This window comes from Doryrhamphus excisus, linkage group LG8, assembly GCF_037039965.1.
Source record: "Doryrhamphus excisus strain RoL-2023G ecotype Guam linkage group LG8, RoL_Dexc_Guam_v1.1, whole genome shotgun sequence".
Taxonomy (NCBI): domain Eukaryota; kingdom Metazoa; phylum Chordata; class Actinopteri; order Syngnathiformes; family Syngnathidae; genus Doryrhamphus; species Doryrhamphus excisus.
This window is the reverse complement of record NC_136364.1, coordinates 2,082,695-2,108,183: the sequence shown is the minus strand read 5'-3', so window position 1 is coordinate 2,108,183 and position 25,489 is coordinate 2,082,695. Positions and strand designations below refer to the sequence as shown.

Here is a 25,489-nt window from a genome sequence, read left to right as displayed (position 1 = left end):
AAGAGTCTTCAACCAGTCATGTGTTTATGTTGTATATTATATATCACTATTTTGATGGTTATTATGGTCACCATTATGTCACATGTGGTTACATCACCTTACACTTCTATATGTAAAAAACAAAAGAACAAAAACAAGTCATACCAGGAAGTCAGGAAGTGAACAAATGTAACAGACTGTAAAAGTAACAGATGGAGGGTTAGAATTTAATAAGCTTTGCTTCTTCCTACTCCTTTCGGACATGTAGAATTGTGAATTGATGATGTGATATATTCCATTGTAACCTGATGCATGTTGAGATCAAACTAATCCATTACCAGCATGGAAAAGCTTCAGCCACAGGAAGTGATAAATGTGTTGTAGGCATGCGGTGTCGTCCATGTTTTATTCATTGCAATTAAAAGCTGGCTGATGACTTGTATGGTAAAGTGCAGCTATTTAGTTATTTTGGATTGGGAGGAGTCTGATTCCACTGTCTACCTGGCATGGAATCATATGAAAATGGGGTGTGATGAAATGACTAGGGGGTGCTCCAATCGATCGGCCGATATCAGTGAAAAAGCATGTTATGGACATCAGCCAATACTTGCCGATCCCCTCCACCAATAACGTCCCCCCCCCCCCCCCCCCCCCCCCCGCCCCCTGCTGCAGCATTCAGAACAAGCATGTCTGCATGAGTGGGACTTCCTATCTTTGTGAGAGTGATAAAAGTTTTGCACCCTGCAAACCGTGCCTCAAAAAGGTCTCATTGGGGTGGTGCTTTGGAAGGCTTTAGATTGGTGCAGCAATTGGGGGCAAAGACTTGGCAGGGTGTGGAGGGTTTGAGGCTGACGATGTAATCATGAATCAGGAAGCGGCTATAAAGCTCCGTCCCAACCCGCTGTACTTGGAATTGTGGGCAATATTTGGGGATGAGTACCGCCTCAGTAGGGATTTGGGAGCATGGTATTGGCCCATTTCACTCATGGATTATCGCGATCGGTATCGGCAGCATGAAAGCCTGATGGGAACATCCCTGGAAATAATGTGACGGCGGCTGCTGGGTATGCATTTTTTGTCATACTGTGTTCACTGGTTTATCGTGGGAAAAAGGTTCCCAAAATAGTTCCCAGTCAGTGAAATCCACAAACTATTTGTTTACCATCATTATTTATGTTTTAAGGCTGTGAAACCTCTCACCGTACACGTAATACACTTTTCTCAGACAGGCGTTTCTCGCCTTGACACGGTGTTACTCGCGGTGACATGTCGTTACTCGTGTTGACATGTTGTTACTCGCGTTGACGCCATTTTACTTGCGGTGACGCGTTGTTCACATACACAAGAATGGACAGGCGGCACTGCACAGGAATACGGCAGTAGAGAAATAGAACGCACAGCATTTTGTGAGGTCTGATTTATTTTCGAGTAAGCATGTTTATGAAGCGAATGTTGTACGCTTTTGAAAGCATATTATTATTTATTATTTTTGGAGAAGCCAAATTCCTTACTTGTGAAACCCCAGCCACTACATGGAACTACATTCATTCCCAAAATCCAAGAACCAAAAGGGGGTCAAACAATCGCAACTATCCCTTTTAAAATTTACATGGTGAAATGAAAAATAACCAAAACACTCTTCTTATTGATTACAGACAGAAGAGAAGACTTAATTAAATCATTAAAATGTTATTATTGCACTATTTATCAATAAATTTGAAAAAGAAAATCACATCTCATTGTCATCTTATGTAAGGGACAACATGTACAGATAATAATATTTGTCTAATGTAAAAATATATGCTAATAATTTACACTTAATAACTGCAAGTTATAAGCATAGGTGGGAAAAAAATAGACATCCAGGTCACCGTACACTGCTTTAGTAATGCTGACTAATTTGGGTTTACAGGCACTCTGTATTCTTACGGCAGCATTCCAAATGTTCTGATCATATTTGGGATACCTTATTCACGTCACATCATCCCTCCAAGGAAAAAAGGAGTCAAGCTTATAAGTTTCAAATCCTCTCCCGAATATGTGTGTTCATTCTGTCTGGTTTTGCTTCGTGTGACGGGGCCTTTAGTTTTTGTAGTTCCGTGTGAACAAGCAGCACTTCACCATCGATCTGCGTCAAGTTGCTAAATGCTCCAGCAGCGAGAAGGTTTTCCTTTCCCAGCCCACAATGTGGTGGGAAAATTTACGCAGTCTCGACTATCCTGCAGCATGGTCCGCAGGGCTCGGCCCCCCTACGGTGTGACTGACAGGCAGAGCAACACAGAAAAAGGCAAAGCACACTTACCTGAAGGGCTGCTACCATGTTTCATTCCCTCCAAATGGAATCAAAGTGGCACAAAGCACCCTACTGTGACATCTAACATCCCCCCCACCTCCTTTCTCACCGTTAAGCCGGGTGCTCCCCTTTTGAAAACCACCTCGGCTCAAATCAGCAGCGTCTCGCCGATGTGATGAAATGTTTTGTTTCCCCACAGCGTACTGGAGGATGGAGCCACTGCTACAAAGAAAGTGCATTGTTGCAGGATGCTTTTGTGCTTTTTGGTTCTGTAGAAGACTGAAGTCTTATCTTCCGGTCTGGAGGAAAAAGAAGAGAACCATCTTCAGTGCCTCAATTTGTTGTGGAGAGTACAAAGAAAGAATGGAGCCCCCAACTAACTGCTGGTGTACTATCATTAGCCTCCTTAAAGCATGCATGTTTTCAACGGTTTCACATTCAGGATGGGATTGATAATTCATAATAATAAGCTTCAACATGCAAGAAGAAGAAATGGCCGTGAGACAAAAAAATGCATTGATCTGATGATCAAATATCAGGTGATGAAAAGATAAAAGCAGTTATAGCTGACAGTTGTTTGGGCATCCTCGATGCCAGTGTTTCCAGGAGGCAGGTGGTGCCGAAGATGGCTTCACTGCCTGGAACTCATGTCCATCTCCAAATGTTCTCCATTGGGTGTAGATGAAGGGAAGACGCAGGATGGTCCAACACAGTCAGCTTATTCCTCTGGGAGAAGTCCTTTGTCAAGTGTTGAAAAAGGGGATTCATGAGGGATTGCATTCCCCTGCAACATCTCCACATACAGTAGCCGGCTGCCGTTTGACACCCCTACACGACCTGAAGCTCCATCGTTCCATTGAAGTATGATGATGGTGGGATCTCCTTGTCATGCCAGTAACGTTGGAAGCCATCAGGAACGTCAAGGGAGAAGAAAACCTTCTTCCACCTTTCAATGTCCCATGTTTGGTCCTCTCCTGCTCAATCCAAACCTTGAAGGAGACCAGGCCTTTGAAGATGTTTCTTCTCTGGCAGATGGTGTCTGATGGTTATGGGACCCCACTCGGCACCAATACCAACCTTGATTTGGGCCCAGGATGGTCCTGTGTCTTGACTGACAGCTGATGGGATCTTGACTTTTTAGTTCCATGAGCCTCAGCATGTTTGGAGAAGTTGGAAATGGCTGTTTACTGCGTCCAAGTTCAGCAGCAATGCCGCTGCCAGAGGTGAGAAGAGAGAAAGCTTTGTGCCTTTGCCATCAAAAGATGATGACAGTTAGTTTGCATCATCAACATGCATCCTTCTATGGTAGGCGGAATGTAGATACTTTCTATTGCATTCACACCTGCTGCTCAATCACGATGGGATGTTTTTGTATAAAAAGTGCTTCCTGTTGAGACAGGAGATGATAGTGAAATGTCACGGCAACTACTGATTGAGTTCATGCCTGCAAAAGTGAAACTCTTTTTGAATTTTCCTTATGCCAGCTCCTTGCTGAAGGTCGTGTTAAAGCATGGCAGCATGTTGGATAAACATCAGGTGAATGTTTTGATGAGAGGTTTACAGAAACAATGTGTTGGCTGCCACTATATTCAAGCAAGGGCTTTTTGCAGCTTCCATTGGTTTTCTTTGAATGAGAACAGGCGTGCACGGGCGCTATGTATGTGGTTGCCTTGGAGACTAGATAGAGGTGGTCCCTCGGGGAGGGCCTGGACTGACATCTAGAAGCCGCCTGGCACTTTGGCCACTCAGTGCTTGATCCAGCATCGCCTCCCCTGGATGCTGAGGGCTTCTCTTTTCTGATTACACCTTCAATATTGTTCTTTCCCTCCCCCAGGCCTTGACGCCCGCTGTGTGAAGGATGATGTCAGCATGTCAGCCCAAAAAAATGACATGCTGGATTAGATGAAATGTTTGTCAAGTGTAATAAAATTAGACGCGGCTATTTTAAGACGTGCCCATGAACGTTCTTCTAATAAGTATTTTATATTTTGCTTCTCATTCCACTTTCTGCTACGGTGCTTTCATGTTCCTCCTCTCCTGTCGCTCTTCATGCGCATGGTAACGCACTCCAGGCCCCCACCAGCTGCTGTTCTCCTTTTTATGACACCACATATAATCAAAGTGTAACGGGCCAAATTCCCTCTTCTGTCAGACGAGATGAAGACGAGCTATCTGGGGAGCCGTGACGTCTCCACTTCGCCTGCACCCTTCAGAAGGGCTGCTTTATTTTGGGGCTTTTTATTTCTTTATTTCCCTGCAGCCTTGTAGAGTTGAAGCTAATGGGGCCTCTTGTGTTTGCTGCTACGTGTCAGTGAGCTGCCTCTGCTGGTGACTTCATCTCATATTTCACTTTTCACTTGCTACTCTTTACATTATTACATGTATAGTGTACAGGGGAGCCCTGCTTTTTACAGACTCTCTGGGACCCCGAGTGATGTCTATTTTTGACACACAATTTGCCCCTCCCCTCCAAACGCTCCTGCTAGCTTGATGCTGACATTCTCCTACAATTTTGGATCGACATCCATCTGTTTTCTATACCGCTTATCCTTACGGGGACAAACAACCATTCCCACTCACATACATACAAACATGCATGTTTTTGGAATGTGGGAGGAAAGCGGAGTACCTGGAAAAAACCCATGCACATTTGCAATAAAAATGACTGTTTTAATTATTTGCTGAGATTAAGCTGGATGGATGGACATATGGGGCTGATGTGATGGACGAATGGATGTTGGATGTTGGATTGATGGACATATGGGACTGATACAATGGATGGATGGATGGATGGGCAAATGGACATATGGGACTGATACAATGAATAGATGGATGAACATATGGAACTGATGCTATGACTAGATGGACATAATGGACTGATAAGATGAATGGACATATGGGACTGATGAGATGGGAGGATGGCATATGGGGTGGGTGGATGGACATATGGGACTGATGAGATGGATGGATGGACATACTATGGGACTGATACGATGGATGGAAGAACATATGGGACTGATACAATGGATGGATGAATGAACATATGGGATTGATGCGATGAATAGGTGGATGGACATATGGGATTGATGCAATGACTAGTTGGATGGACATATGGGACTGATGCGATGGACGGATGGACATATGGGACTGATGAGATGGATGGATGGACATGGGACTGATACAATGAATAGATGAATGAACATATGGGACTGATGCAATGACTAGTTGGATGGACATATGGGACTGATGCGAAGGACGGATGGACATATGGGACTGATGCAATGGACGGATGAATGAACATATGGGACTGATGAGAGGGATGGATGGATAGACGAATGGACATATGGGACTGATGAGATGGATGGATGAACATGCGACTGATACAATGAATAGATGGATGAACATATGGGACTGATGCAATGACTAGTTGGATGGACATATGGGACTGATATGATGGACGAATGGACATATGGGACTGATGCGATGAATAGGTGGATGGACAAATGGGACTGATGAGATGGATGGATGGATAGATGGATGTGCTGCAGTTGATGGAACTGTGCTGATTGACTTCACACAAAATTAACACTGAATGAAAAGATTACGCAGCATGGCACATGACCCGTGTTTGTTTCTGAGCTTTATGTCCGTCTGAATGTCAGCAGCTCGGCGATCATCCATTATTGATGTCCTTGGCAGCCCACTTGGGTTGTCAGTTGAGGTATTGATCCCAAATGTGCAGCTGCACAAAGTGGGAGTGTATGGGAGGTGGGGGTAATACAAACGTAGCTCTCAGCAGCACTCTGCTAAGTCTCGGCAACATTTACCATCAGTCATCGTTGACGATATTGTACTGTAGGTGCCTGAAAGAGGCTTTCAATCTGAGGTTCCGCAGGGGAGTGTATCATGTAACGGTGCTATGAGCATGGTGCGGTTCTCTTTCTGTCCAAGGAAACTCCTCACATGTGAAATTGTTTGGATTTTTTGGGTTGGTATACACAACCGTGCCAGTTGTAATCCTTTCAATGAATAATGAATGACTAATCCTGAAATGATCCACAAGACTTCCCCACTGAGCACTACAACCACAATAATAGCCATTCATTCATTCATTTTCTACCGCTTATCCTCACGAGGGTCGCGGGGTGTGCTGGAGCCTATCCCAGCTGTCTTCGGGCGAAAAGGCGGGGTACACCCTGGACTGGTCGCCAGCCAATCACAGGGCACATATAGACAAACAACCATTCACACTCACATTCATACCTATGGACAATTTGGAGTTGCCAATTAACCTAGCATGTTTTTGGAATGTGGGAGGAAACCGGAGTACCCGGAGAAAACCGACGAACGCACGCAAAACATGCAAACTCCACACAGAGATTGCCGAGAGTGGGATTGAACCCACGTCTCTTAGCTGTGAGTTCTGCTTGCTAACCCAATAATAGCCATATTATTATTATTTTTATTGTTATGTTGCAGCTAGGTATATTTAATCGGGGTATACTTATTCAAATGTTCTGCAAATGCACCGTGCACAGTGTGCCATCATTTAGAAAGAAAGCGTTCCATCACATTGTCATTCTTCCTCTCCTCTAATTAGACCGGACGTTCCTGCGATGCTAAAAGTGATCATTGTCACACACTTTACCCCCCTCCATTGCTCACTAATGAGCGCTTTGATTAGAAGCTTACATCTCAGCAGGAACGTGAGGCAAGTCTGAGGTCTTCTGTCTGGAAGGAGTAGAGGAATACTTAGTAAACCATCAAGTGATGCTAACTATGGAATTTGCACTCACTTGGCGCTTCTGGTTGTAAAGATCATTGAAAGTAAATCCTACCAATGTGATAGTTCAGTGTCAGCTCGTAGTAAGTCAGTAAAGTTTGAATATGGTTTCCTTGTCTCTTGTTGTCCAGGTCTTTCTGCCGCAGTCCAGAAGTTCTCCCAGTCCCTGGAGGAGTTCCAGTTTGAGTGCCTTGGCGATGCAGAGACTGATGACGAGGTGAACATTGGTGAGTCCGGCTTGTCTTTTGGACAGTATTCAATATTAATAAAGGTCATGCTGTGACATGGCGGTGTCGCCCATGAAGGCTTGAGGCTGAGGTATGATCGGTTTACTTCCTGTCTGTGTACGCCATGTTGAAAGGGCTTACAGCCCACCTCTGTGAAAGCCTTCCTCTCTAATTTCACATCTACTGACTGATAACACATAACTAACACATCAATTCCTTCCAGTTGCAGTAACACTCATAAAAGTATTTGCATCTTCTTAAAGATGTTGGCAGGTCTGCAGTTGTGTCCACTGCACTCACCTGCAAAATAACGGTTAGCATGAATCATGCCATATTAATAATAAAACCTTTCATCAACAATCAATTATTTTTAAAACAAATCAATCAGATATGATATATTCCAGTCCTTATATTAAACTCACCGTGGCAACCTGGACTGCCCTGTACTACTTGGTGGACCCCTCAGGCCATGGACCATCAGAAACCAAACCAGGACACTGCATGTGGCCTAAGTGTTTCCTGCATGTATAATTGATGTGATTGATTGGCTTTTCAAGCTTCCTCTCTTTGAGATCATGTTGACTAATTGTGTGAGCAGTGTCAGGGATTAATGGAGGTCTGAACTGTTGAGCTTCCAGCAGGAATATGAATGCATCTGTGCAGAAATTCTTCACTTGCCAATCTGGGCTTTTTTCTCTTCATTGGCCTGCTCATTATGCTCAGCTTGAAACCTTGGCTCTGTACAGCGAGAGGCTGCTGAATTACTGTCCATCTGTGAGGAGCGAGCACCAGTCGACCTCCTGGACATGAGGCCTAATGTTCGTCTGAATGCAAAATGAATATACGCCGCTGCGGATGCATGATAGGCGGCTTGGCAAAAGACCAATTACGCCTGTGAGTGTGCGTGCAAAGATCCACACAAAACTTCAGATGGGGCATGCGCTCCCCTGTCTGCTGGCTGTCAATCAGCAATGAGGCATCCTCCAGATGGAACAATGGATGTTGCAGCGGCTCATGCACTGGCTGTGGAATTCATGAAAAGCGTGCTTTTGAAATGATGACCAAAGCTTAGCATAGAAATGCCTCCACAATCTAATGACATCCAACACCAGAACTCCTTTTTGCAAAGATAATTAAAATGGCACTCGGCAGAGCTCAGACCTTCTCCAAGGCCAAACAGTAAAGCCAGATAGCAGGAGCTTCATCATTCACTGGAGGGCTGTTTACACACACAAAAGCAGATGAAAACATTGTCACTTGGGTTGATCGTGAAAGCAATAGCATCATGTTCCAACCTTCTAAACCGTGGTATCCATCCATCCATCTCCTGCCTCTTATTTGAGGTCGAGTCCCAGGGGCAGGAGCCTAAGCACGGAAGCCCAGACTTGCCCAGACCGGCTACTTTGTCCAACAGCAGATCCTGTGTCAGTCCCGGGCTATAGTTGGGTCACAGTTCCACAGCCTCATCTGCAGAACCCCTGAACAGACCGGACCAGGAAGTCTGAGGAGTGTGATCCACGATAGTTAGAACACATCCCCTGGTCCCTCTTCTTAAAAAGGGGACCACCACCCCGGTCTGCCAATCTATAGGCACTGCTCCCGATGTTGTCAACCCCAGCACACCCACAGTATCCATGGCCATCAGGAACTTGGGCTGGATCTCATGCAGTTGGACATCTGCTTGGATAGCAGACACCATGTGTACTTCTTTCCTCAACAAACAAGTTTCTTTCAAAATTCTGTGATGGCTAACAGTTTCTGTGTGGACAGGGCCTAGCTCTTGTGGGGACCAATTGATGTCTGTGGGTGATCTTTCTTGTTGCGACCATTGATTTAAAAAATGCTATGATGGCTTTTCTGGAAATCAATGTGGTCATCAGTGAGGCTCCCCTCGGACCAACATGTGAATGTCGCTGCGTTCCTCTTTGATGCTCACACTATTTCCATCACGTCACACCAGGATCCAGAAGGCTTCTGCTGACCTTCCATCGATCTGGCACGTTGACGTCCTGCGGTGACATTCACATCCTCCGCCAGTTCTGTATAAATCAATGCAACCAAAGGATTGATGCGACAGTAAAATTATTATTTTTTATTTAGAGAAGTTACACGCCCTTTTCCCGGAAGGTCAATCCTGTTGCCTCCCAAATCTCAATCACCACTCTAACCTATGACATACTTCCACCTCAGAACGTCAATATAGGGTAGATGTCTACTCTGCTTTACGTATATGCTCACACTGCAGTAAATCTGATTGATCCAATTGTCATTCCTTCATTTGCCGGGGCAAGTGACACAGGTTTGAACCTCCTATTTCTCCTCTTTACAGTCTAATCTTATCCCATCTGTGGCTCCAGAGGTTCCCTTTACCCCCTGAGTGGTTTGAGCTGGTGGCTTTAATAGAAGGCCGAGCAGGCTTGCTGGCCCTCAGGTTCATTGACACAAAATCATTGGCTGCTGCTCTTTGAGGCTTTGCTGTTTAATGAGCCAATGTTTCGGCGATGATGCATGGCTCCTGATGGCTGCCTGGTAATGGTGTCAGCGTGTTGGAGCGCTGCTAAACGGCCGCATGCAGGGACTGACCGAGAGGCCTTCTCCTTAATGAAGTCCCTGGCAAATAAGGTTGGATGTTTGCTGAAGTCATGCGACTCTGCAAGCGTGTAATATAAGCCACAGATGGCGCCGGGGTATCTGAACCACATCAGCTTCTCGCACAGAGTGGCGATGCGTCGTTAAAGAGCCTCGGAGGGGGAAAGAAAATAAAGGGATGCAATCAACGATCTTCGCTCAGTTTCAAGTATTGTTTTTTTTAGTGTTGTTTTACTGCTTGTCCGCGGACAGCTGCGTGATTTTATTACATTCTAAAATATGCTGTGCTGAACGCTCGGAGGCGGCGGTTCTATAAACATTTTAGCACCGCGCTACGACGCTCCCGGCCCGCCACCAGCATCCCATGTTTAACGACTGCTCCGGCATCTAACAGCAACTCATCTACAAAATTGCCAAGATGTGAAAGTTCCTTTGCTTTCTGTTTCAGCCCAGTCCTTCAAGGAGTTCTCCAAGCTGCTGAACACGGTGGAAGAGGAAAGGCGACGCTGGGTAAGCACTTTGGAAACATTTCATTCATGGAAAAGTGGGAGAATTATACAGTAGCACTGGTCTGTAATTTGCATAACTGGCCATGATGTCAACTTCAGCATTTGTGTATGGGCGGGGAAAACTGAGCTTATTTGGATCGTGTCATGAAATTTGTGACATGTTATGTTATAAACCTCATTTAACAGAACATGACAGTACATTTTAGATGATGATGATTTTAGACACTTCATTAATTCGAGAGAAATTCACATTTCCAGCATCTCTGCAAAAATGTCTCAACAAACTCGATAAACAAAATAAACCAGGCAAGACAAGAAAAGAGAATAAAATAAATGAATAAATATGGCGCAGATCATGTCATATGTGTGGTGCAATAATCGATAGTAATATTATTATTAATAATATTAATGATAATAATATAAATATGATATAAATAATTTTAAAAGTGCAGTTCTGTGCGTGTTTTTATCACTCCCCTTCTCCCACATCGGGTGGGGCAGGAGTGATCAGCTCAGTCGATGTATACGTGGATAGAGTCCATAGACAGACATGTGTCTGTGTGCGCCGCCATCTTTGGCAAAGCCAAAAGCCAAATATATGACATACTATATGATGTAGTATACCAATGTAGCATCCTCCCCTGTATCAAGCTGGAGGGCAGGTGAAATGTTGATGATGTGCAGGAAGCCAAAGGAGGAGAAGGTCATCAGTGATGTTCCATAGTGGAACCTGCGGCTGTCCTGCAGCTCCATCCTGATCATGATTATCTTTAGTAGTTTAAAACTATTCTATTTGTGTTCTTTACAGAGTTTATGGTGGAGGTCTTTTGTGTTGACATCATTGAGAAAGAGTGGCCATTGTGGACGTTCTAATTTGGACAGCCTTGGTACAAATGTACATTTTTAGGATGCAGACCTCTGATTCAAACACAGCCATGGTGTGGAACCGGAAAGCAAGGGTGCCACCCTCCCGCAGCCCCCCCTCCTAGGATTACAGACAAAAAATGTGTTGCCTTGAAACTCCAAACAACATCAAGAGTAGATGAAGTAGAGCAGAAAGAATCCATTTTGGTGAGCATCTGTCTAAAGCAGGGGTCTCAAACTCAATTTACTTGGGGGCCACTGGAGCTCGGGTCTGGGTGAGACTGGGCCGCATCAGGTTTTCAAAAAAAAAAAAACGCATTTATTAAAAAATTTTAAAAACTTCGCTTTGGTTCCAATTTTCTACAAGAAAAGCTCTGATGAAACATTCCACTGTTCTCAAATATCAGTAACAAATAAATAAATAAATGTAATAATAATAAAACGGCAAATAATAAAAACTTAAGAAACCACATATAGTTGGTGGGTAGACAAATTATTTTTTTCAGATTAAAATGAACAAAGCATTATTAGAGCCCTGTAGACATGACAAAACACGACTATAGTCACATTTATACTCTTTTTATTTACAACATATTGCGCAACTGCAGGGTCTTGAGACACATGCTAACTCGCAAACTAGAGAGCTAGCGACCTAAACGGTAGCCTTCAAGTTATTTCCTTTAAACTTAAATAGCCAAAAACTTACCACTTCCACACGGATAGGGAGAATAACTATTAACAGTTATTTAACCTTTAACATGAACATTAATTAAACGTAATAATTTTTTCTGGGTACATGATACCATACAGCATCCATATCAAACTTTACATTAAACTTTCATATCAAGGCGGGGGCCTCAAACTGGTGTCCTGTGGGCCACATTTGGCCCGCGGGCCGCGTGTTTGAGACCCTTGGTCTAAAGTGTCTGTGTGAATTATTGAATGAATAATGAATAAATGATGCTTCCTCTCCATGTTTGTTAAGTCGGACTCTGGCTGACGTCTGCACTCTACTGGGTGACATTGTAGCGCTACAGGTTGTTATGGCATTGCTAAAACAGCACATGAAATGGCTTTGTTGTACCTCAGACACAGACTGAAAGTGAAAGGAGTTGGGTTCCCCAGACAGTTAAAAGAGCGCTATAGAACTACTTAGTGTTTGCTTTCCTCTGTTGATTCTATTCACTGTCACTACACACTACTTTCAATTGGATGTTTTTCTCACCATTTCAGGATCACGCTGCCTTTCTGTGCTGCATTCTTCTGTTTTGCTGTTGCTCTTTTGTTTTAAACGAGGCATTCAGTGCTTTATTGTTGAGGGAATTGTAGGCACTCCATAGAAACATTTAATGGCAGCTCATATTGCTTGGTGTTTATCAGAAAAATAAACACAGATGAAGTATTGCTGTTCTCAGCGTTACAATTGCACTACCACCGTTTGTCCATAGGGCAGAAGGATGATCAAATGGAATTTCAGGTTGGTGTCACTTGAGTTTGACAGAGACTAGACTATGATTTATTACTGAGCTCGTGTCACACGGCTGGCGACCTTCTTCTTGGCAGCAACGCCTCTGTCTAAAGGTCGAGAGATGAGCCTGCGATGAGGGTAGATGTCTTCAGACACAGCAGGCGTGTCGCTAAAGGCCAAGGTCGCCAAGGTCCTTCTCTTTCGCCAATGTGCACATAAAAACTGCTTTATCATGGCTTCCCCCCCTCCCTCTAAAGTTAACCAGCCTCTTACCATGTCGGGCATCTGTACTCATCTGTACTAGACTAACAGGCTGTCCTATCAGTATTACAAGGTCTGGCTGAGTTCAACTTGGATGAAAAGATGATGGAGCATGATGATGGGAATGATGAAGGAATATATCCATGCATCCCTTTTCAATCAAGAGGACAAAGACTGGGTCCTGGATTTCTTTTTTGACTTTCAGGACCACTGTATGAACGTCACTTTTGCGACTATGTTGTATTGAAGGACCACTGAGCAAAGTGCGAAATGTCAACACTTGATGATGGCTGAAGCATAAAGACAGAAAGATGCTATACATTTATCACTTAATAAGACTATATCCACTTACGGTGAATGAGACAGGATGGCCAGCAAAAGCAGAAAAAACGGAGAATGTACTTTATACCATGAATGCTGAATGGTGAACTCTATTTGTTTATCTCTGCTGGTGATGTAATAGCCCCCAACGCTTTTTCTGCTTTTCTGCATTTTCAAAGTAAATATTTCATCAAATGTTCCCCAGTGAGCCAAACCCAACCAAATCAGTCTGAAACCCCCACCCCGCCTCATGCCGCCCTTGACTGCCCATCACGCTGCCACCTAGGCATGGATGAAGACATGCTAAATAATGTAAAAGCTTTTTTTATTCTTATTTTTTAGCATGTCTGGCCTGCATAAAGAGCTGGGACTGAAATCCTGCCAACTGGTCTTATTCCATTAAAAGCTCCATGAGACCTTGATGAAGGTGCTTGTATGCCTCAACCCTGCAATATGTTTTTATTTATCGTGAAAAGATACAATACCAACCAGGCCGACAAATACCAGAACATTAAAAAATAACCCAGAATTTAAAGAATGACACAAGACTACCTGAACTCTGTGAGTGAACAAATCAAGCGCTCCTTTTTTCTTCTCCCGCCTGTGACGTTAACGTCCCCGAGCTCACTTGTTGACAAACGTTCACTTTCTGAGGAAGACGTTTTACGTGCTAGTTGTACCAAAGGCTCCACGAGGAGGTATGAATGTTTGAAGAGACCTTCGGTGCATGTGTCTGAGTACAGCGCACCACTCTATGCTCTGGTTCTCCTGGTAGTAGTCATGTGGTCGTAGTGATGTCGTGATATTTCATTAGGACTCATTAACAGGTACACTTGGTCACGTCCTAATTTCTTCCATCCTTCTTCCCTTCAGGTGTACACAAACTACACTTACATCTATTTTCCATAAAAATCAATAATGCATTTTGGACTAAGAAACAGAAATACATTTGGATGTGCAGGCGGAAGCAGGCGGAAAAATTCAGGTTGTCCCATCCCCCTTTTTACTCCCCTTTCACATCTGGACTCCATAAGCAGACTAAAAATAGCTAGAGACGTGCTGATAAGGCTCGCTGAAAGAGCAGCTGGGGGGAGAAACCCAGTTTTCAGTTTTTCTCCTCCTAAGGTGCTGCCTGAGTTGGGCATGGAGTTGTTCAAGTCCACTCTGTGCAGGCTGCACCAAGCATGACGTAGGTCAAGGCCGACATGCTCTGCTGATTGGCTCATAGCAACCAACACTGCCAGGGACCATTCAATCTTTTTCAATATGTTCCTTGCTGTAATTCCCCTCCTGGTATCCCCTTCTGTGGCGTGGAAAAGAGGAACGTGCTTGTGGTTGTGCATGAGAAGGTTGAGTGGGGCTCAGACTCCCTCAGTGGAAATTGGATTGTGTTTTCCTCTTGGTCACTGCTATTGTTAAGTATCAACAATCTTCTATACGCATTATCTTGAGAGTTTCTACTTTATAGACACTGAAAAGCCAACAAAGGCTCCACCCATTTCAAATGTTTCACTGAGCTTTATTTTCATAAGCATGCATTGGAATTGTCAAGACGAGTTTTGTGTAGACTTTGGCTTGGTCTTAGCCCATCTTTCTCTCGATGCTACTGAAACCCTTATTGACGCTTTCATCACCACCGGACTTCAAAGTATTACATAACCTCACTGTCCGCCTCCACATCACTCCCCAAACCCTACCCTTCCTTCCTCTGATGCCAACCTCCTGTCCCCACCCGCATAGCCAAGCACCATCCGTAACTGGGGGGACAGAGCCTTTAGTTTCACTGCCCCCTACCTCTGGAATTCCATCCCTGCACCCCTGTAATTGCACTGACCTGTCCACCTTTAAAGGGATAGTTGGGATTTTTTGACATGAAGTTGTATGAGACCCCCATAAGCAGTGAAGTCCGTCAACAGTGACTCCCTCCCCACTTGGTGTCCTGAGCCCAGTTCTGGTGGGATTTGGGTGCTGAGGAAATTAATTCCAGCTAGAGAGTTTGTCTTCTCTAAACAATATGCCTTCAAAAGCGTCATTAAACCGCATAAATCGTGGTTATTTTATCTGCTGTGGTATCACGTAGCGTTCCCTCCAGATTTCTACCTCGACTACCAAACAAATGATGACCACATTCCTTTTAGCACAAAGCCAAAGGGATATCTTTATGAAGAGGAATACACGCAACAATGGAAAGGAGGAGGGGGAAAGTGATACCACGGCAGAGAAAATAACGGCAAGTGATTGGTGAGGTCTGATTTTTCTATTTTTTATACCATCATATCATCACATCTCCTTTTGTTTTGTCAACGTAGCTTGAATAATGCTGCAAGTTATACTTGTGCTATCATCAACCTGGACTCTCCAGTCATGCTCTTTCTACAGCAACAACAAACTTACATTGCTAGTTTGTTATTTTCTGCTAAATACGGTATATGATTGAGAAATTAATTAATGTAGGTCTGTGTCAAACAGCACAAAATGTAGTACTTGTGTAGCAGTGACATAGTAGAATCGGACTAAATGGGTCGGGTACCAAAAGGAGGCTTGACATTTCAGACTTTCACTTTAAGTGCTGTCAGCAGCTTTGCCATGAAATGCATAAATGCGCTGTTCTCTCTAGTCCTGCTGGTTGTTCAATAAATAAGGGACCTATTATGCTCATTTTCTGTGCTTTGTATTGAGTTGTGGACTCGTAGAGCAGCTACACACCTAACCCGCACACACAGCTTTCTAGATCTTCCAGATTCTGCACCTTTTTCTGCGGTCTTTCCATGGACTTACTGCAATTTACTGCACCCCTGGCCCCTCTTTAGGTACGCCCACTCTGCTGTGATTGGTCACACTCCCAGGCGCTCCTGAGGACTTCCGGGTACACAGGTCAGGGTTTAGCAGGCCCATATAAGGAAGTCCGAGTCCACCTCGCATTGACGTGGACTCAGTAGAACTCTGTGTTGGAAAAAATTGCCCAAAAAAACTTATTAACCTGCGCTTTGGCATTCTTTAACACCAGATTAGAACTTTGTTGTCCTCTTGCTCGAACATCACAGGCAGGGGGAAAGAAGTGCTTGATTTGCTCACCAGCACAGTGCAGGAAATTCTCCACTCATTGGAGCATTTTTTGAATGTCGTGGGATGAATAGGTATGCCCTGCTAATGAATAATAATGATGGTGCAGCTGTAATAGTAGTATATTTATAATAGTATATACAGTGTGCATTGTGGCGTACAGGACAAGTGTAAGCTTCGTGGCGTGAAAGGGGGTGTATGTATTTTATAGGAGGAATATTGTGTATATACTATAGTAGAAACATTTACCTTCTGCCTAATAAGTGCCAGGTTTTAATTCAGGCTGTAATTCACTGCTTCTCCTGCTGCTTCTTAAATGAACAACAAAAGCCTCCACATCCCTTAAGTGCTGTTTGGCTGCACAAGCTCCCATTTATTTCCCACGGTGACGCTTTTCTTTAGCTTTACACATCCTGCAACGGCCTTTAAACACATCTCAAACCGCCCAGAACCATTTCACGCTTCAAACGGGGACGCTCCAAAGTTTGTCTCTTTTTTTATTTCTTCCTCTTTCGGAGTCAACATTGCAGCATACTGGGCTCTGTGGGCACCTTGTCAATGCTGGAATGTTCCATTGACCCTGGAACAACAGAACCATTCTTCTCTGCAGTGTGTTTGATGAAAGCTGCAAAACTATTTGGAAGAGATAATATTAGCTTTAGTGGCCGCCCACAACCTCAGCTCAATCATGCAGAGGACTCATCCTGCATGTATTCATCTTAGCCACTCAGCACTGACCCATTTTACCCCACCTTGAAAGTAATTTCATCACCAAAAGAGGTTTGGGAACAGCTGCTATAGCATATCCTTAACATACCATGAATGTGAAACACTGAGCACCATGCAGCAGCTAAGAAAAATGACTTACTGAGTTACTGTTGGAATTATAAAAGAAACTTCACATTCCAGTATTAAAGGGGACCTATGATGCTTTTTCCACTTTTCTGACCTATAAATGTAATTAGAATGTTGTATTCTAGTGTTAAACCATACCAAAGTTTCAGATAATGAGGTTTGTGAATTTGGAAGTGAGCCCTGAAAGAAGTTTGGCATTGCTCAAAATGCTCGCTTTGAAAAGGTGTGGTAAAACCGTTCCTTTGTGATGTCACAGAGGGGTGGACTTACAATACATAGGGTCGAAAAATGAGCATAATAGGTCCCTTTCACTTTTATGATGAGCTGTATAATTTGGGGCCTGTGTTTCCACTAAATTATGTAGTGTAGACCATAAAAAATGTATCTGCAGAGCTGTGATTGGTTGGCTTTTTTTAGTACCTAATTTCTGTTTTTTCTGTCTCAGTGAGGAAGTAGGCAATCAAGACATATGGTTAGCGATATGACTTCTTTCAGAGCAGCATGTACAATGAAAGTGAGTGGGGTTCACTACAACATTACAGGAAGCTAAATAGCTAGTCAAAGAGAGGTTTCTCACTTTCAGGAGAACACTGCCCCCTAGCTCCAAAGAGCTATAACAGGATCCAGAAGGCGCATGAAGAAGGCGGCATGTCCACTGGCGGTTTAGCTGCACGCCGTCTTGCACACTACATGAGCAGGCAGACGGTCTCATGTTTGTTAAGTGAAAAATAGCCATGACATGAAAACCAAATCTCCTTGCTGAAGGTAACAAAAACCCAAGAACAAGCAGGAACCCAACGTGAGACTGAGGGAAGCTAAGCTTTATTCAGTACATTTACTAGCACATCGTAGCAAGCTAAAGAAGTAGCGCAGGCGGGAATAGATTATTTGTGGTCGTACATTTCCAACGTTGGAGAATTCATGGCTTCATTGGAGGCTTTAAACACCTGCAGGGAAGAGCAGTGCATCAGGTTCTCAATTCCAGCAGCATCCCAATGAGAGGATGGAACTGTATGGACAATCCTTGGGGGGGGGTCCACCCACTGGCAACGTATGAGCTGCTCTAGGCGCTTACTCGCCAATGAAACATCACGTCTGCGCTCACTCGGTTCTACTGCAGCTATGTTTTTTCTTTTTTCCTTTTTTACCTCTCGCTTCATGCATACAAAAAAATGGCACAACTTGACCTTTCCCACTGATTAATACGCACATGGGTGCTACAAATACTGGTATCATATTTGCACTCCATTCCATGTTCTCATTATCTTCTTACAGCTCAGCATCTTGTTTGTATTGCCACTAATTATAGAATGTTTGTTTACATGTCTCCAATTATTAGACGTATGTGGAGCACCAAGAACATGTTTTGGCTAGTCTGTGGCAGGTCAACCAGAGATGGAAAAACAATTCGAAGAGCTGAAACGGCCTATGAATTTCTACCTTTGTTGCTACACCTGATCTGATCAAAATCTCAACATCTTGCTTTGTTGGATCTTGAGGAGGTTCTAAGTACGGCTTGATGATGCTCTACTCATTTTTACACTGGTCTTGACATCTTGATCAGGAGTGTGTTACAATACATTGACTTCAAGTGCATTTACATCCAGTTCAGGTATGCCAGGAAAAAACACACTTCAGTATTTTTCTCATTTCCACCCATTGTACCCAAACCATTCTGAACTTCCCTGTCTCCTGCGCAACCCTCATCTGAGCTACGTAGCTCAGGGTGAGTACTGCACGTAGTTTTTTATATGGGAATTGACATTGACATTAATAGCCTAAAACTCTGGTGGTATCGGTATCAGGATCTTCCCTTTAATGAGAACCGATGTAGGGCATGTAGCGCAACCATTAATTTGTGGAGATTGCAGCCAATGAAATTAGTACTGTGTCGCTCAAAAGAAAGAAATAAAACTCTACTTATCAAGCAAAGCAAGGAGGAAGATGTGTCCATAAGAAGAGAGAGAGAACAGGATCACCGAGAACCTAGAACTGAGAGTAGGGACTTTGAATGTTGGAACAGGAAAAGGTATCATGTTTCCCGTATGGGTCTCACGTGGTTCAGTTCGTGTGTAGATCTTGCAACCTTCATACCTTCAAACAGTACTTTTATTACAACTTTGACAACTTTGGTCTTCCAACTGAAGCACTGAAGCCACAGTCCAAGATGTGGTGCGTGGTACGGATGTTCCACTTATAGGTCCTTCATGGTCACCACAGCTAAGTTCTCCACAAGCCAAAGACAAACCTGTCAGCACGCGAGAACACAGCAGCTCCTGAAAGCTCCTGAAAGTCTTTTCAGCCTGTGGGTGCCACTTGAGCACCAGATAAATATTTCGCTGTGCAATGACTGTTAGCTTCCCCCGCACCCACACACACACCAATTACCCCCACCCAAACCAATCTGCACGCCGCTCTTTTAATAAAGGTCATTTCACACCCTCAGCATAAAAGTGGAGGTTTGATTGTCTGATAATGACGGGGGCAGAATGTTTATTAGGCATTAAAGGCATCATTTGGTGGGCCAGCGTGCTTACAACCACTTTAATGACCGAGGCTAATTTCTTTAGGATTCCGCGTCTGTCGTTGTGATTATAGGTGCGAGCGTCACCTACGTTTTTATTGGGTGCTGCCAGCGATCATTAGCAGGAATGTGGCTAAAGACGAAGGAGCGCCAAAGCATGGAGACGAGTTCCCTTGCAGAAGCTCAGCTGGCAGCGCATTAACATGCAACACGCCTTAGCCTAGGATTATTAAGGAGACACAATCTTACAGTACGTCCGCCGGGCCTAATCAGCAGCTCAGGTTAGACCCATGTTGCCACCTGCAGCGTGTTCATCGATACATTTATACTTCCTAGCGGTAGGAAATGAATGAATGAATGAATGAAAGCTTCTGGTTCAGCTTGACTCAACATCCATAGTTGACTTTGCTTCATGTCTGACAATGTCTGTGCCACATAGGAACATGTTTGTGTCACCTCTTGCCTTCTCAACTCTGCTTTTCCCTCATCACCCGCTTGTACAATGCAGCAGACCTGAAAGAAATCCATAACACCCCCCACCCCACCCCCACCCCAGCCTGGGTACTGTACTGTATGTCATAAATGATGCAATGCAATGACAGTCTATGGAATTTTAATGACATGTCAAACTTTCATGCAGCATCTCCACACAGCTATTCCACCTAGAAAGGGGGCTGTTAAAACACCTCCAAAAATCTCAATTTTCTATCCATGCTGTGAACATGTTGTAACAGTTACATTGACGCTAACATGTCGTACTTGTACTATTTTGGGAACTTCCATCCTGGGTGCATTTATTTCACAAAGCAGCATAACCTGCATCAGGGCTCTACATTAAAAACCAAAATGACTTTGCCTTTTAGAAGTTGTTCACCACAATGAAACATTATTGAATAGACACATTTGTGTACTAGTAAAGTGTTTTTAATCCAGAACCGCTAGATTTTGTAGCTTGTGCAAAATCAGCACTTGGTTTTGGATCTAATCGGTGGTGTTTCATTGTGACCACTTCAAATTGTCACAGCAATGTGATTCGCTCACCTGTGCCATCATTTGATTTGCTGCCGCTAATAAAATACTTGTTTAGGAGGCACTGCTTCATCACTTTTTGCTGTTTTCCTTCACAAGTTCTTGAAGAATTAGACCATGTTGGCAGGGACGCCATGATAGATGTTTTCCTAGTCAAACCATCGCTGATTGGTTGATTGCCAACAAGAACGGGTGTGGGTAAAACGCGGACTGAGGACGATTCTGATTGGTCCATTTCAAGATTTGCAATTTGATTTGGTTTGCCAATTACCAGCGGAATTACGCAGTCCGTGTTTTACCAACACTCAACAAGAACCGCTTTTAAAAAAACTCTTGGCAGTACGGCATGCCAAAGTGCACTTGCCCCACGGGAATATCACTGATTGGATTTACTTGCCCCAATTTGGTTTTGACTTGCCCCGGGCCATCGGTACATCGTTATTGTCGAGCCCTGACCTGCATGATGCAACACAACTTAAGGAGACTGACACGGGCACTGATGAAACTTGTAGAGCTGCAACGATTAGTCAATGAATCCATGATCCAGTGAATCAACAACTGTTTTGGTAGTTGATGATGTGTTTCATGTCAAAATGTAGTGTAAACATCCCGATTTCAGCCTCTCAATTGTGACCTTAGAACTACGGTATTTATTATCTTTGTGTTTCAGGCAACACAAAATGGTCACACACATCAGCTTTGACTTTCCGTCTCTTTCTGATATCTTGCCAAGCAAGCCACTGCTGAGATGTGTGCGTAGAACGTAAGAACATTCCCATGGCAAGTCTGGGATTTAGTAACGTACGTAGTTCTTGGGTGTAACAACGTTCATAATAATAATGCTAACAATGTGGTTAATGAGCAGGCTCACATTATGTTTTTTTAGATGCATTCTTAGCTTCCTCTTATTATTTGTTTTCATATCATTGGAAGGCACAGAAAGAGAGACGTGTGTTCGTGTCTCATATCAGGGTTGTGGATACCAAAGCTGTCAGCGCCGCACTCAACGCTTGCACCTTTCTGCGCTCTTTCATTTGCCCGTGGTGGCCTGGACTGCCGCACGCTTCCCACTGTCTTGTGGTTAAGAGCAGAGCAAGCGAAGAAGAGCATATTGGGATTCCCGGGCCCTGCTCTGTAATGAAATTGCTCGGCGCCGTCGCCTCCTTTCAAGCATCACACGGGTGGATTTTTAATCCTGTGGCGAGGCGGCTGCTCGGGGCGTCGGGCACAATGCATGCCACTTATCGGCTCAGTCTTAAATAAGTGTGTCTCCTGTTCTGGTGGAAAGACCTTGATGGGTTTACTGCAGAGGAAAGAGGATTCCATAGGAATGATTGTGTGCTGTACATTTGCATAAAGAGCAATATGCTGCCTAGTGACCAAAGAACTACATAGAACTTGTCTTTGGACTCACCAAACACCATCATTCATTCATGATGTGGTGTGTGAGAAGTTTCAAGTCAACGTATTGGCTTTGCTAATACCACCCAATGCAGTGTAAATGTAATCGAGTGAAAGTAGTAGCACAGGTAACAGAGTAGGAGAGTTGCATCAGGATGTTGTCTCTCTTATGGATCTAGGTGGTGGTGGTCTACGGCCTCTTTGAAAAGGTTTGGGAAAGTTTAAGCTAAATGGAAGAGGTTTGAGTCCAAGTATAAATGTTATTGAGGTTGCTAATAAGAGCGGGACATTTCCTTTGGCGAGATTCTTGGTGCCACATATTTAATTGTCCTGAGTGCTGGAGTGGAATGGAACAAGTCAAGCAGTGTTAGAAACGTACATTTGGAAGCCCGGCTACATTGCAGGCTCAATTAGACGTGCAGCGTGGGAGATAAAGCGGGGGAAATGACATTACCGCGCGGGGAGATTACTCTCTGCGCACATAGATAACACGATGACTCGGGGATTACGGCGGCGAGATTTGATGACCGCCAAACGTCCTCCACGCTTCAGATGGAGTGTCACTTGTACCTGCATGTCGTTACCTCCCAGAAGTGCTCTCCTGGTTGCCATGATTCCCTGATTTAAAGCCTGCCGCTGATGGAGCTATTTGCCGATGGAATGTTTTTTTTTGTCTACGTGCACACGAATGGCACGGAAATGGAAGTGTCATCCTGCAGGAAAAACAAGTGCTGACCTTATCGGGAATGGAGCGCATACATGGCACGCCAGGACAGAACATTCCAGCTAGTGTGACCATGCCGTTGGAGAGACAAAGACAATCAGCCAATTTGCAAGCCTTCCTCTTCTACCGCAGCACTCTCATTAAAACGAGCCTTGCATTACACTGGCTCAAGTCTTCATCAGCAAAAGCAAATGGAGAAGATTGCATGTCAAAAATATCATCTGTGCTTTGTAATTGGAGCGCAGTGACCTGAAGCTGCTATACATCTTGGACTAATCCAGCTTTGTGTCCTACTTCTCACACTTGGAAAGTCCACTCTGCCTTTTGCAACGTCTTGCAGAAATATATTATACTGTATGTCCATATTCAATATAAATGTATCAGAATATGACTTTTTTGCATCCTTGGACTCTTGCTCAGTACTCAGTACTACTCAGTACCCCTATTTCTAACAACCATTTGATTTTAGAGGGTGGGCATCTTATAGGAGGAGATTTCGTCTTTTAGTCTTCACTACCATGAAAGTCCAAATTGCTTTTTTGCTGCAATGATTTGTCTTGTACCTCATGGGAAGAGCACAATATTTGGGGGCCAGTCCGGGAGTGTTTCCCCAGGGGTCCATCTCGGGCCCACTGCTGTTTTGCATGTTTATGAATGACTCCACTGAAGATGACCTGTGGCTATGCTGATGAGATGATGATGCTGGAAAAGGTCTGCCAAGGACATTTCTACAAAGACCTGACGATGTGTGTCACTGCACTTTGTAGTCATGAGGCTTAGAACAAGGAATGGGGCAGCCGTCAAGGGCTGCACCCTCCTCTTGGAATGTCCATGTGGACCAGATGTTCTGGATGCGGTGATTAATGACGCACAAGAAAAAGTCCATATTGGCTACTGCACTGATGTTTCACATACATGTACTATATAGTTCTTCACACTGAAGTCCACAGTACTACCAAGTCATTGGTGAAGTAACCCTGCTCTGATGTCTTCGGAACGCTGAGGGTGAAGGCCTTCCCTGTCCACATGAATTGAATGTGGCCAATGTGTCGCCACCTCATCTACCTTGTGTGTGGAAGAGGAGGTAGAGGCTGGACGGATGGTGGGGGTCAAAACATTCCTGAAAAATGTAAATGCACCTCAGGCTGCTGACGTGAAGCTCTGCTCTGCTTTGCTGCAACGTGAGAGCCTCGACACATCACGAATAAAAAGGCTCCATTTGCCAGCATCGTGGTTTCGTCTCTTATCAGTTCTTTGCTCAGCAGCTCGTTATACATGAAAGCTATTAATGACAAGTCAGTGCATGTTTGACTCTGATAATTGTCACGGCTATTATTTCCTGTGTCAGACACGCTGTGGAACATTTGCTCAACAATGCAAAGGAATGGAGACGACATCAAAGCTTTTCATTCAAATCAAACCAAGCAGTCAGCTTGACATCTGACGTCTGTTTCTCTCCAGATCCAGAATGCAGATGACGTCTTGATCACTCCCTTGGAAAAGTTTCGGAAGGAGCAGATCGGCGCCGCCAAGGTAAGCCAACACTTCTGCGTGCAATTAGCAGTCGGACAGTTGAAGAGCACTCGTGTCCATGTGTCTCAGGTGTGATGTGTCAACACTAGCAGTGGAAACTGACAAGAGGAGTGGGGGTGCTTTTAGTGTCCGTGTTTTCATGTATGGTATCGATGCTGGGGGGTGATTTTCACTAATATCAGCCTTGTCCTGTATGGTACTGATGCTGGGGGGTTCTTTCACTATCAGTGTTGTCATGTAGTGTACTGATGCTGGGGGGTGATTTTCACTAATATCAGTGTTGTCCTGTATGGTACTGATGCTGGTCAGTGCTTTCACTATCAGGGTTGTCATGTATGGTACTGATGCTGGGGGGGGGGTTCTTTCACTCTCAGTGTTGTCATGTATGGCATTGATGCTGGGGGGTGCTTTCAGTATCCGTGTTGTCATGTCTGGTACTGATGCTGGGGGATGCTTTCATTATCAGTGTTGTCATGTATGGTACTGATGCTGGTCGGTGCTTTCACTATCAGTGTTGTCATGCATGGTACTGATGCTGGAGGGTTCTTTCACCATCAGTGTTGTCATGTATGGTACTGATGCTGGTCAGTGCTTTCACTATCAGTGTTGTCATGTATGGTACTGATGCTGGGGGGGGTTCTTTCACTCTCAGTGTTGTCATGTATGGCACTGATGCTGGGGGGTGCTTTCAGTATCCGTGTTGTCATGTCTGGTACTGATGCTGGGGGATGCTTTCCTTATCAGTGTTGTCATGTATGGTACTGATGCTGGTTGGTGCTTTCACTATCAGTGTTGTCATGTATGGTACTGATGCTGGGGGGTGCTTTCAGTATCCGTGTTGTCATGTCTGGTACTGATGCTGGGGGATGCTTTCCTTATCAGTGTTGTCATGTATGGTACTGATGCTGGTCGGTGCTTTCACTATCAGTGTTGTCATGTATGGTACTGATGCTGGAGGGTACTTTCACCATCAGTGTTGTCATGTATGGTACTGATGCTGGAGGGTACTTTCACCATCAGTGTTGTCATGTATGGTACTGATGCTGGAGGGTTCTTTCACCATCAG

General features: G+C 44.2%; 1 protein-coding gene across 5 annotated transcripts in view; it reads left to right on the top strand.

Annotated features, from left to right (window-relative positions):
* arhgap42b (Rho GTPase activating protein 42b) overlaps positions 1-25,489 on the top strand; it is a 64,061-nt gene that overhangs the window by 7,673 nt on the left and 30,899 nt on the right. For 2 of the 5 annotated variants that reach the window (XM_058079491.2, XM_058079492.2), the window contains exons 2-4: positions 7,187-7,282; positions 10,320-10,381; positions 24,352-24,423. In XM_058079491.2, the coding sequence (XP_057935474.2) occupies positions 7,187-7,282; positions 10,320-10,381; positions 24,352-24,423 (230 nt within the window). Of the gene's footprint in view, positions 1-7,186; positions 7,283-10,319; positions 10,382-23,378; positions 23,602-23,629; positions 24,072-24,351; positions 24,424-25,489 lie in introns of those variants that run through there. The other 3 variants (XM_078792610.1, XM_078792611.1, XM_078792612.1) reach the window with 3 other exon arrangements.